Raw genomic sequence first — 14,152 nt, forward strand, 5'->3', positions numbered from 1 at the left:
GTAGATTTTGAGGGGAAGGTAAGAAATTCAGCTTGGGGTATCTTGAGTGTGAGTTATCTTATATTGGAGAAGATACGCAAGTGGAGAAGATCAGTAGACAGCTAGATAAAAGAATTCAGGGGAGAGTTTTTGTGTTACAGTCTAAGGATTCCATAATTCAAAATTTATTTATTTATTTTAGTGAAGAGAGAAAGAGAGAAGAACAGCCTGACCGGGCAGTGGCACAGTGAATAGAACATCAGACTGGGACATGGAGGACCCAGGTTCAAAACCCCGAGGTCGCCAACCTGAGTGCAGGCTCATCTGGTTTGAGCAAGGCTCACCAGCTTGATCCCAAAGTTGCTGGTTACTCGGGGTTCTGTAGACCCCTGGCCAAGGCACATATGAGAAAGCAATCAATGAACAACTAAGGTGTCACAGCAAAGAATTGATGCTTATCTCTCTCCCTTTCTGTCTATCTCTCTCGGTCTCTGTCACAAAAAAAAAAAAAAAAGAAAGAATGAGAGAGAGGGACAGACAGAGACAGACTCTCTTTGAAGGGAGAGAGATGAGAAGCATCAACACATAGTTGCTGCACCTTAGTTGTTCATTGATTGCTTTCTCGTATGTGTCTTGACGGGGGGAGGGGGGGCTCCAGCTGAGCCAGTGATCCCTTGCTCAAGCCAGTGACCTTGGGTTCAAGCCAACGACCTTGGGCTTCAGGCTAGTGTCCTTTTGGGCTCAAGCCAGTGACCATGGGGTCATGTCTGTGATCCCACACTTCAAATCAGTGACTCTACACTCAAGCTGGTGAGCCTGTGTTCAAGCCAGATGAGCCCATGCTCAAGCCAGTGACCTCTGGGTTTCGAACCTGGGTCCTCGAGTCTTAGGTCGATACCCTATTCACTGCATCACCACCTGGTCAGGCAATATAATTTAGTATTATTAAATTATTTTAGGGGGCCCTGGTCGATGGCTCAGTGGATAGAGTATTGGCCCGGTGTATGGACGTCCCAAGTTCGTTTCCTGGTCAGGACACACAGGAGACGCCACTATCTGCTTCTTCTCTCCTCCCTCTCTCCCTTCTCTCCCTCTTCCTCTCCTGCTGCCTGTGGTTTGATTGGTTCAAGTGTGGCCTCGGGCGCTGAGGATAGCTCCATTGGAGTACATCAGCCTCAGGTGCTAAAAGTAGCTCAGTACTCGATCATCTGCCCAAGATGGGGTTGCCGAGTGGATCCTGGTCAGGGAGCATGCGGAAGTCTGCCTCACTATCTCCCTTCCTCTCATCTTAAAAAAAAATTTTAATGTCCTGTCAAATGACAACTCCAGTATGACCTCATTGATTTTGATGAAGGCAAAGAATTGGAAACTAATTTGGAAAAGGACTGTTAGTCATTAGATTACTCACTTTGTTTAGGGCTTCCTCTTTTTTCACTATTTGTGATGATTATTGTTTTAATCTCTCAGAGAAAATTACGTATTTCTTCAGCATTGTTTCCCTGAGTGATATATGACCTCTTTGAATGAGATGCCTTTCTTCTTGTATTAGTTTTCGGGTTTTTTTTTTACAGAGACAGAGAGAGAGAGTCAGAGAGAGGGATAGATAGGGACAGACAGACAGGAACGGAGAGAGATGAGAAGCATCAATCATCAGTTTTTTGTTGCGACACCTTAGTTGTTCATTGATTGCTTTCTCATATGCCTTCACCGTGGGGCTACAGCAGACCGAGTAACCCCTTGCTCGAGCCAGTATCCTTGGGTCCAAGCTGGTGAGCTTTGCTCAAACCAGATGAGCTTGCACTCAAGCTGGTGACCTCGGGGTCTCGAACCTGTGTCCTCCGCATCCCAGTCCTACGCTCTATCCACTGCGCCACTGCCTGGTCAGGCTATTCTAGGTTTCTTATGATGCATGACTATCACCTACCTGCCTCTGGCAGGGATGTGACAGTGCTGTCAAGTGGGATGTGGAGCTTCCTACTCCTGGGTATCACCAGTCATACAGTGCCAAAGCATTCAGTCTCTGCCACCATCTGGAGGTTGGCACAGTACTGACTGTTGTGGAGTGAGGGAAGGGAAGCGTAGGGGAGGAGCTGGCCTGGCAGCATGTGAGAATCTCATCGACCCTGCTGTTTCTAAGTTTTAAGTACCTTGGAGTCCTGCTTTCTTCCTGTGCTGCCTTTGGGTTGTGGTTTCTCCTTCAGGGTGGTCATGTTTGCTATCATTTTCTTAGCTATTTCTTGTACCCTCCTTCATTCCTAGATCTTTTATTACTTTATGCTTTTAAGCAACGTTTTCTGCTGTTTTTAAGTACTTGTGATAGTATGTTGAAGCTGACTTGTGTGCTTCATTTGACTACCTTTGTTTACTGTTAAATTCTTTAATGTGCTTAATTAAGACAGGACTCTACATTTGTGAGTCTTCTTTTTATCTGTCTCTGGTTCCCCACACTCCATTTCTTAGCACTTCCAGTGGCATTTGGTATATAGTCTTGCATATTTTTTCTGAGTATTTTTGTGTTGTTTTTTATAATGCTATTGTGTATAATTTGTTGTTTTTTTTTCTTAATCTGTCCTGGCATCTTCCCATATCAGTACATGAAGAACTACCTCAATTCTTTAATAGTTGTATATTATTTCACAATTTAATGAATCTATTCGCTTGCATTGGTTACTTTTCAAACGATGCCATAAAGAACATCCTATTTACATTAATTTTTGTGAGCTTTTATGTTTTTTTGTTAACTAAATATCAAAAATGGATTGTTGAGTTAAACCAATATTTCAAAATTTGGTGGACTCCCAAATGCCTCATAAAAAGATTGTCATTCCTGACCTGTGGTGGCACAGTGATCGGAGTGTCGACCTGGAATGCCCGGGTTGCTAGTTTGAAGCCCCGGGCTTGCCCAGTGCAGGAACATACGGGAAACCTATTTCCTGTACTTTTGCCAACACTGCCTATTATAAAATTTTAAAAAGATTTTTATCATTCTCACAGTCAAAACATGGTATTAGTTTTTATAATTTACATTTTTTTCTTGAGATGAAAAGAATAGATTTTATAAGCTTACTATGTGAGGATAAAAGGGAATTTATTTATTTTGGCTTAATTATGGGATAGAGCATATTTTGCATCTCGCTGGATGAGTAAAACACAATATATAAAGCCCTAGCATGGTGCTTAGTGGATATTTAATGATCTTGTTCTATTTCATTCCTTTGTTTCCTGCTTCTTGTTTCTATTAATTGATACTCTCTTTTGGTCTGCCATGTTCTTTTAGTTGTTCCTCTATTATCTGAGACAGAGGAATGAATGATCTTTTTATTGGGTTTATATGGAAAGATTTCTGCTTTGGATGTGTAGGAGCCAGGAACTTGAACAGTGTAGTTTCTTATCTTCCAAAGAAAAATCTTGCGTCCCTGGCCGGTTTGCTGAATGGTAGAACATTGGCCCGTTGTATGGAAGTCCTAGGTTCTATTCATGGCCAGAGCACACAGGAGAAGTGCCCATCTGCTTCTCCACCCTTCTCCCCCTCTTCTCCCTCTCTTTCTCTCTGTTCCCTTCCCACAGCCAAGGCTCCATTGGAGCAAAGCTGGCCCTGGGTGCTGGAGATAGCTCCATGGCCTCCGCCTCAGGCGCTAAAATGACTTCCACAGCAACGGAGCGATGCCCCAGATGGGCAGAGCATCGCCCCCTGGTGGGCATGCCAGGTGGATCCCGGTTGAACGCATGCGGGAGTCTGTCTGACTGCCTCCCTGCTTCTAATTTCAAAAAAAAAAAAGGTAAAATCTTGCATTTTAGGACTTTATGTCATACATCCTAGGTTTTCACTTGTTTTATGAAAAATATCTTTGTTAAGTTCTTGAGAGTGATGCATAGGAAACTCTTGGGTTGGCAGGCTAACTCCAGAGCTATAGCAGGAATGTTAGATATATTCAGAGCCTTTCGGAAAAGGTTGTACGTCCTCAAATTGACCTACATAGTCAGTGAAGTTGTAGTCAAGATTCCATCAGGATTTTTGTATAAATCAACAACTGATTCTAAAATTTATATGAAAAAGCAAAGTAATCAAAATAATTTTGTAAAAGAACCAATTTTAAGGATTCACATGACCTAATTTCAAGAATTTATATAAATACAGTAATCAAGAGAGTGTGTGGTATTGGCAAAATGGATAGATTTTTTTGTTAGTGGTCAGTGGAACAGGAGAGTCCAGAAATATATCAACATGCGATAAGGTCATTTGATCTTTGTCAAAGGTGCAAAAGACAATTTGATGGAGTAAGGATAGCCTTTTCAACAAATGAAAAGGGAAAATATTTGCCTAACTCATATGATGAAGGCTTGGTATTCAGAATATGTACAAAATTCTCAAAACTCACTAAAAAACAGTAAAAAAAAAGCCTGACCTGTGGTAGTGCGCAGTGGATAGAGAGCGTCAACCTGGAATGCTGAGGTTGCTGGTTCAAAACCCCAGGCTTCCCTGGTCAAGGCACATGTGGGAGTTGATGCTTCCTGCCCTCCCCCTAAAATGAATAAATAAAATCTTAAAAAATAACTGAAAAATGTAAAAAAATTTGACCATTTAGTTAACCAAAGAAAATAAAGGGATGGCAAATAAACACATGAAAAAATGTTTGGCATCCTTATTCATTAGGGAATGAGACACAACTATACTTTATTAGGATAGCTAAATTAAAACAAAACAAAACACACTGCTTTCAGAAGTGCTGCTGACCTCCACCCACGTAACCCTCAGGTCTAGGAGCCGTGGTGCCCTGGACTTTTTATGTGGGGGTGTTTTGAAATGTTCCTGTGTCCTTGGAGCATTTGATTCAAATCAGGTGGTAAACGAGTGGTACTTCATGATGGTTTTATTGAATATGATGCTAATCTTTTACAGTTTACAGAACAGAAAAGACTTCGGCTTGTTGTTATGAAGGGCTTTCCTACACTGGGGGTGTTTAACAGAGTCTGGGGACCATAGAAATGAATGACTCAGTTCTGTTCTGATTTTTGAGTTTCCTTTTATTGGATCTTTAAGTTTTGAACTTATTTTAATCTCCTTTAAGCTAATGCTGTGACACAAATTCTATTATAGTTAGACAGTAGTTGAATCTTTTTTTGTTTTGTCTTTTACAATGGGTGATCAGTAACACCTTATTTTCTAGTTTTGTGAAACAAAATTTTTGTATTTCTTTGATGATCATAGTTATCTTTGGTTTTGACCGTCCCTCTTGTTTGTGATGGTTGCAGGTACTCCATCTCCTAAACCAGCAGTGCTAGCCAACGGTGACCATGGAATAGAAGGCAATGACACTATAGGTAAGTGGTTCCCAGGATTCTTTAAATGTGTGGGTAAAACAGTCACAGTAAATACCTGGATAAGCTCCTTTGAGGAGGATTGTTAATGGAAGCATATGAATTATTTTTATTTCTCAGGGTATTGTTGTTCTTGTTGGATGTGTTTAATCCAAAGCATCTGTCACATTAAATCTCCAACAGAGGAAAGAAGAGTGAATTTTCTTTGATATTCTTTGAATATTTGCTGTCGTAATACCACACAAGAGCTGGATCAATCTTAAAAATACACTTATAGAGGCAGAATAATCACCATCCAGATACTTTATATTGGAGGCTTTTGGCCACTCCATCTTTAGGCAGCTCTCTTCCCTGAATGCACACTGCACTCAACTTACTTTCCATGGCTCAGTTGTAGGAAACCTGAGAGCTACTGATGAAAGGTTCTTTCCCTTTCTCTTTTGCCCTCAGTCTGTTGTATTTTTTTTAAATTTTCCCTTAACTGTTACTTTTGGAATCTGTCTCTGACTTTCAACTCCTAGCCTGTTACTAGGGCTTTGATATTCTATTAGCTAGCACTGAGTTCCTATGGTGCCCACCTCATAATTAGCACCAATCCCTGCCCCCGTGTATTTGTAGTGGGCAAAATTCTTGAAGTAATGGCAGGTATCACAGGGAGGTACTATGTAAATCTTTTCTTAGGTAGCTGATAGGAAGGCATGTTGAATTTTTATGAATAACTGCACATAACTTGCAGTCATGATCAGGCTGGTACTTTTGAGCCAAATGATTAGTCTCCTGATGATCAAACACATTGTTCTCTGCTGTAGACCGTGCTCTTCTTAACTAGGACATAGCCATTTGACTCCCATTACTGTGTGGAAGTAAACACTAGCATGGACTGCGTCTGTGTTTCTCTCTTGGATGCTCACCTCAGCCTTGAGAAGCCTTCCCTTCAGCCACTACAAAATCTCTGTTGCTAAAGTCTCCCAAAGCCTTTATTAGCAATAGCGATTATTCCAGGATTTAGTCTTTATTCTGTGACCTTTAGAAATATTGTGTATATCTCTTTACCTCAGATTTATTGATTACTAGGTTGTATTTGTTGCAACAGTTAGTTTTACCCAGTGACATTAATATCCTTATTAGCAACTCAAGAATTAGGAAGGCTTTACTTTAAAAGCAAGAAGCAACCAGAAGTAACACCTTATTTTCCAGTTTTGTGAAACAAAAATTTTGTATTTCTTTAATGATCTTATATTCGGTTTTGACCGTCCCTCTGCCTGCTTTGAAAGCAAAGTCATCTATGTCATTTGCTTTTAAGAAAACATTTATGGAAGTATCCCTATGATTAAAGGAAAATAAGCTTGAATGTGAACTTTAAAAAATGTAAATGCACCTTTTTAAACAGGAAATAGTGCCAGGGGAAGGAGAAGCTGTGAGGGGACTGATTTGATTAGCTGGTGAAAGAGTGGGCGCCATTTTATCAGGAAAGGAAACAACTATCAAAAGTAGAGTAGGTTTCTTCTCCACTATGATGTCAAATATGATCAGAAGAGACTTGAACTTTATGTAGCAATTGTTTCCCACTGCCAAATCTTAATAGGGCAGGAGAAAAAGAACAGGAAAAACACATAGTCTAGTCCTTACTGTTCCAAGACGTTTAGTTCCTTGGTTGCAGAAAAGAACCCTGCTGGTGATGAATTCCCAGTGAGATTGTGAGAGCAGGGCTCCCTGGTCTTGGGCACCTTACCTCCACCCTTGGGTGGAACACACTGGGAAGATGTTGACATTTGACTGTATTAAAGAAGATTTTTAACTTAAAATATGCATGTTTCATTGAGGGTGGGAAGGAGTAGGGACGGGTCAGAGTGCATGTTTTTGGAGCATGTGGTGACTGCATTGCAATTTGGCCATCACTAACTGGTGCCATTTTGAAAATTCCCATTTCTTGCCTTCAGAATGTTATCTCTAATCATAAGAGCATCTCAGCCCCACTGATAGTGTATAAAGGGTTTATGAGCATCTTGCTGTGTTGAACTTGCTGTTTACTAATGACCTGTGCTTTTCCATCCCTTCTTTCCCCTTCCTACTTCTTCCTCCCTTTTCTATTTTTCTCCTCCTAGAAGCCTAGAGTGTCTCTCAACACTGGGGCTGCAGCATCACCAGACCAGTGATCTTTCCTAAGCATCGTTACACTTCTAAAACCTTCAGCATTTTGCAGAGCTTTGCTTTTCCTCCCTGGACACGATATAGAAGAAGCTGAGGGTAGTTCTCCGGGGCCTCTCTCTGCTGATTCCTGAGCAAACCACCTGCTTCTCTTGTACTCTGCAGGGCTTGATGGAACCTCGTTCCCCTTTGTGAGCACAAAGTACAAGATGGATTCTTTTTAATTTTAGTATTTTTATAAAGATCGTCTAATGTTTTTTATTTCTTTTTCTCTTTTCAAACTCATTTTATCATTTAATTCAACCTCACATTTTTCTTTTCTTCTTTTCTTTAAACATTTTCAGTTGGTGTTTTTCACTGGGTGTTCAGATCTCCCACATGAATCAGGATATGGTAACACCAGATGAGAACGTGTGCTTTCATAAAGGCATTGGGTCCACCAGGACTGCAGTGACCTCCCTTTCCTTCTCCCTCCTCTCCCCTCTGTGAGCTTGCTTTTAGGGAAGGGCAGTCTTTTAGGCTACCTGTTTCTCTCCACCTTACTAAAATCTGAGTAATGATCGCTATTTTAATTTAAAGTTTTCTAATTTAGAGGAACTATGTTGAAACTTTACAAACTATTTCCTCAAAATTAAATTATTCTTTGTTAGTTGCAAGTTGGACCAAAATTGATTCTATTATGAAATTATCTTTTTGCCAAGGCTCAGATTCTCCTGAAAATTTAACAGCCTTATTATTGTGTGTGGAATTTTATAACCAAAATTACTTTCTTAACATGATCATGAGCTATCAAATTAAAAACTGAAAATGTAAAGAGAATGGAATCCAGTATTGTTAGAATACTGGGATATTAATACAATTAGAAAATAACTTTTCCTGTAACAACATACGATAAAACTAAATGCCAACATATTGAAGGAAAACAATTTGTCAGGTTTCTAATGAAGTGAATATCTGATTGGACTCCATCTCTGTTCAGGATTAATATCCCTTTAAACTCTGAAGGTGCCTTTATGCAGCATGCTAGGGGATGGGTGGGTCACCGTGAAGACCTGCGTGTCCCGTCCTTCACCATGAACATCAGCATCCACACACATTCTGAGGACTGTCTAATAGGACTTTCTTATTTTCGTTTCTCATTCTTCCAAAGTAATAGCTAAAAAATCTGGAACCATTTGGGATTAGTACTATGGAACTTAACAAATGATAAGCTGTGATTGAAATTTTAGAAATAGAATATAAAACATGGGCCATGTTTTGAAATCTTAGAGGAGTTCTGATTTAAGATCTGGAATGTAAAATACTCTTTTAAATTTTCCATCCTGTTACTGACTATGCAGGTTTTTGTTTTTCTTTTAATTTTTTAAAATTCATTTTAGAGAGGACAGAGGGAGAGAGAGAGAGAGAGCGAGGAAGATAGAGAGAGAGAAGGGGAGAGGAGCAGGAAGCATCAACTCCCATATGTGCCTTGACCAGGCAAGCCTGGGGTTTTGAACCAGCAACCTCAGCGTTCCAGGTCGACACTCTAACCACTGCGCCACCACAGGTCAGGCCTGACTGTACAGGTTTTTTTATAATTGCCAAGCTACTTGATTATTTCAGCTTAGAATGAATAATTGGCACTGTGTTCTGAGGAGAGCTTGAGATATACATTTAGATTCTATTATACAGAACTGCCTTTGGGATGGTAAAATCAAAATGTTATGAAAGTTTAAACAGTCCTTACAATGACTTTTGGGATTTAGGAAGCATTCCCTCTTCTTTTTTTTTTTTTTGTTTTGTTTTGTTTGTATTTTTTTGAAGTTAGAAGCAGGGAGGCAGTCAGACAGACTCCCGCATGCGCCCGATTGGGATCCACCCGGCATGCCCACCAGAGGATGATGCTCTGCCTATCTAGGGTGTTGCTCAGTTGTGGCCAGAGCCGTTCTAGCACCTGAGGTGGAGGCCATAGAGCCATCCTCAGCGCCTGGGCCAATTTTGCTCCAATGGAGCCTTGGCTGTGGGAAGGGAAGAGAGAGAGAGATAGAGAGGAAGGAGAGAGGGAAGGGTGGAGAAGCAGATGGGCGCTTCTCTTGTGTGCCCTGGCTGGGAATTGAACCCGGGACTTCGACATGCCGGGCTGATGCTCTACCACTGAGCCAACTGGCCAGGGCCAGGAAGCATTCCCTCTTCTGGTCACAAGGATCTGATCACAAGGGTTGGTTTCTCTGCTCCGAATTCCTTCTATGGGTTCTAGAGAGAAGACACATAAGGGAACACATTTTAAAGAGAAGACCTTTATGCTTACCTTCTAAGCAGTTGATCAAATAGGGAGAATATTACCATAGGAGACCACACCATCAAATAAAACCCAGCTCTTTCCCTTTGGTGTGTGGCTATTTACTAGTTTTTCTTGTGCTTCTTTTATTGCCAGGGAACTTTTTACAGTCATGTAGTACTAACTTTCTAAGACCATGTTTGACATCTCTCTAAGCAGTCTCTGCAGTCGATGTTAGTGAAAGGCTGGGGAGACCCGGCAGGACTCTCCTGTGCAGTTGTCAGAGGCACACATTCACACTTCGTTACTGACATGGGTTTATTCCACTTCTGTTTCCATCTTGTCCTGTTTTTGTTTTGTTTGAAATACCTATTTTTAATTTATAAAATTAAAATTTTCTAATAGCCAGCAAAAATTTGGTATATATTATTAGCTCACTTTGTTTCACTTCGATGTTTCATTTTGAAAGAAATGAATTTAATGTTTTACATATAAGCTTCATATGCAGTAGCCAGTCCTCTAATGAAATGCAGTGTTGCCGTGGTATTCACACCTGAATGGTCCAGCATCTTTCACTGCGGAGATCACCAGACTGGTCAGGGCTGCTCTTTTGAAATGTGATGTTTCTTGTGTGTAATCTCTTTTCTTCTCTTTCTCTCCATTTTTGGCCCAATGTTGAAGATGTAGAACTTTGTTTTTAAATATTTTTATAACTTTGTTCATGCATCTAAGTTTATATTTTTTGTGATTTTAGACTTCAACAATTTGTATATCAGGATGTTTTAATGTGATCATTGTGCTAATTAAATTACACTAATAAACATCTTACATTAATATCTTACGGACTGGATTTTGGTTGGGGTCTTAATTATTGAAGTATAATGTGACTAAGACATGAGTTGGGTAAATAAAGACGCTTGCGGCATGAGTTCTAAACCTAATAGCTACTAATCCCTCCCATAATAATTTTATAATTGTATGGGCTTTATGCTTCTTGCCAGGCACTTTTGCTTACATTGTTGGTTTTTGATTTTCAGAGTAACTATTCCAAACTGTAAGACTTAAGCCCAAATGACTACTTCATATTTTATAGCATCTGGTGAGAAAGGCAGTTGGCAGAGTGGCAATATGCAGTTATTCCAAAAGACAGTTTCATTGGCATATAAATTATTGTTAGATACCTTTTAATACACATGTATGTTTGGTGTGGTACAATTAAAATTTATGTTCACAGTCTTCCTGAAATACTTTCTGAATTATTAAATAAAACTGTTACATTCAATATCATTTTAATTTTTAACTTTATTATTTGATAATCTGATATACTGGATCTGGGAAGCATTTAGTGGAATGCCCAATTCCCTAGTCATTCTGAGTTAATGTTTTTTTACTAATAGTAGTAGATAGATTTCTAAATGCAAAATGTTGACTTAATTAAGACATTGAAAAGATTCTGTGCCTGAGTTAATTTGTATGATATGAAGAACATTTTTAGCTTGGCAGAAATTTCTTTTTATTAAGAAAGCTCAATTTAATATTTTTAGTTTCCTTTTATTAAGAGAGTTTTATAATCTATTCTTAGGTTTAAAGCACAAGAGTTTAAATACAATGACTAATAATTCACAGTCCTCACTAACTTTCTTATATATACAGTAGGACCAGAGTTTTTGGTGATTAGGGCAATTCTTGGATTTATTAGTAGTGTTTAGTAGATTATTTGATGAAAATGGGATGAAATCTGGCTACAGCTGGATACTATGGTGGAGGTGAGAGAGGGTTCTGGGCAAAGACAAAGGGCTGGTTTTATTCATTTCTAAGGCATGTATAAAGCTGAATTATTCTCGATTTTATATTGGTGCTGTTTCCATTACAGTGAAGGCTTACCAGGACTTAATCACAAATTATTTGTGGAATAAATGTCTGTGATACCATCAAGGCAAATTACTGTTATTTATACTGTTTGGGGCTTGCTATGCAGTACATTAAATGCTCCACAAATGGCAGTGTTATTTGGTAGTTTCCATTGTGATAAGAGTAGGTGGTCTATTTTTATAACTGTTCTAGATATGATGTGATATCAATCCCTCAGGTCTTTCCAACAATGAAACAGTAAAATTGCTTTGTTAGAATGTTCTGACACAGAAGATATCCAAGGTTTTTAAACTGTCTCTTGTATCATCAGGTAGAATGCATTATTAGATTTAGCATTAGAAAAAATTTAAGGCACCAAAAAACATGAAATCTTAACGGAGAATAAATCTGTAATGTTAGAGTGTCTGAGCAGCAGTTACAACCAGCCCATAAACTTGGCATTATAACATAACTGAAGTCCAAACATAAAGCTACATGCTGTATTCCTAGCTATAGAAGTAGCAAGACTGCCTTTCTCCTCCTCCCTCCACAAATCCTGGAAACAAAGCTTTTTAGTTTTTTTCTATTCACTTTCCAGCTATGAGTTGCATGTTGGAGACACATTAGTAAAATACAAAGCCGTTGTATTTCTTAAAGTTTTTTTAGTTCATAGTTTTCTGGTAAAAACGTAGAACTTCTCAGAAAAATACAAGTATACTCATTAACACAACATTTTACATTTACTTTTAGGATGTTTAGGACTCCCCTGAAACCAGCTCATGGACTGAGCTTAAGAACCTTTAAGCAAAGCATTTAATTATACTGTGAGACATTTGATTTCAGTTTCTATTGGAGTTTTGTATTAAGAGAAAATAGCTTCTTCCTGAGCTTTGCGTGATCCATGGTTCTGATAACAATTTTTTAATTATAGCTTTGTTTATATAATTTGCTTCATTTTGTGGAATAAAGCTCCACACTTTGCTAAAAGGCATATATAGATATAAGATATAAAATATTTTCCTTTTTATTTATTTATAATTCTATAAGTGATATATGAATATGTTCTACTAAGAAAAAATCAATGCATTATAGATACAGCCATTCTTTATTAGAGACAGAGCAGTTTTACAGAACTACTAACATTCATACACAGCTACTATATATTAATCTTGTATTTTTACCTGAATCTAGACTTAACAGATTGTTCACATCTTATTAATAATAACGATAAATGTCATTTGTATAAAACATTCAAGTTTGTAAAGTTCTTTTGCAAGTCTAACAGTATATCCATTTTTCATTTGAAGAAATTGAAGTTAGGTTAATAATGGAGCTCAAAGTTGAACCAAGTAAAGCCTTTAAGCTCTTTCCACCACAATATGTCATATCACAGAGGATCTTTTTAAGTCTCAACTAAGCATCAGAAAGGTAGTTGAAAGGAATGGACCTGTTTTAATACCTTTCTTTTTTCTTTTTTTTTTTCTTTTTTTGTATCTTTCTGAAGCTGGAAACGAGAGGCAGTCAGACAGACTCCCGCATGCGCCCGACCCGGCATGCCCACCAGGGGGCGATGCTCTGCCCATCGGGGCGTCTCTCTGTTGCATCCAGAGTCATTCTAGCGCCTGAGGCAAAGGCCATGGAGCCAACCCCAGTTCCCGGGGCCATCTTTGCTCCAATGGAGCTTTGGCTGCGGGAGGGGAAGAGAGAGATAGAGAGAGGGAGGGGTGGAGAAGCATATGGGCGCTTCTCTTTTGTGCCCTGGCTGGAAATCGAGCCTGGGACTTCCGCACACCAGGCTGACGCTCTACCACTGAGCCAACTGGCCAGGCCTTTAATACCTTTCTTAGGCATTACTTTCTTGGAGAAAACACAGGCTGAGGCAAGGACTTTGCATGTAGGTGGCTTATTTTTTGAGAAGTGATCCCACAAAACAAGAGTGGGAGACTGGGAAAAGCAAAATTAGAAAGAGGACTAACCAATAAAATGAGGTATTACTAAATTAGCCACTGCTGTGGACAAAGGAGGCTTAATCTTGTTGGGATTTTTTCAGGAACCATGTCTCAGAATTTTCCACCTGAGTTATAGAATTGGGTAGTGTTAATTCATTTGCCACGCTTGTTGGTTAACTTTTTTTTTTTTGCATTTTTCTGAAGCTGGAAACAGGGAGAGACAGTCAGACAGACTCCCGCATGCACCCGACTGGGATCCACCCGGCACGCCCACCATGGGGTGACGCTCTGCCCACCAAGGGGCGATGCTCTGCCCATCCTGGGTGTTGCCATGTTGCGACCAGAGCCACTCTAGCGCCTGAGGCAGAGGCCACAGAGCCATCCCCAGCACCCGGGCCATCTTTGCTCCAATGGAGCCTTGGCTGCGGGAGGGGAAGAGAGAGACAGAGAGGAAGGCGTGGCGGAGGGGTGGAGAAGCAAATGGGCGCTTCTCCTGTGTGCCCTGGCCGGGAATCGAACCCGGGTCCTCCGCACGCTAGGCCGACGCTCTACCGCTGAGCCAACCGGCCAGGGCCTGTTCTTTAACTCTTAGACCTCTGCTCTGCACTTGTGCAGTGCCAGACTGCACATGATGCAGATGTCTTATCTC

The 14,152-nt window shown here is 39.9% G+C and overlaps 1 protein-coding gene across 23 annotated transcripts in view; it reads left to right on the forward strand.

The window, feature by feature from the left end:
• Positions 1 to 14,152, forward strand: part of MAP4 (microtubule associated protein 4) — a 173,905-nt gene that overhangs the window by 74,776 nt on the left and 84,977 nt on the right. For all 23 annotated transcript variants that reach the window (XM_066351620.1, XM_066351624.1, XM_066351626.1 and 20 more), the window contains one exon: positions 5,233 to 5,301. In XM_066351620.1, coding sequence (XP_066207717.1) covers positions 5,233 to 5,301 — 69 coding nt within the window. The remainder of the gene's footprint in view (positions 1 to 5,232; positions 5,302 to 14,152) is intronic.

Source organism: Saccopteryx leptura, chromosome 10 (assembly GCF_036850995.1).
Source record: "Saccopteryx leptura isolate mSacLep1 chromosome 10, mSacLep1_pri_phased_curated, whole genome shotgun sequence".
NCBI lineage: Eukaryota > Metazoa > Chordata > Mammalia > Chiroptera > Emballonuridae > Saccopteryx > Saccopteryx leptura.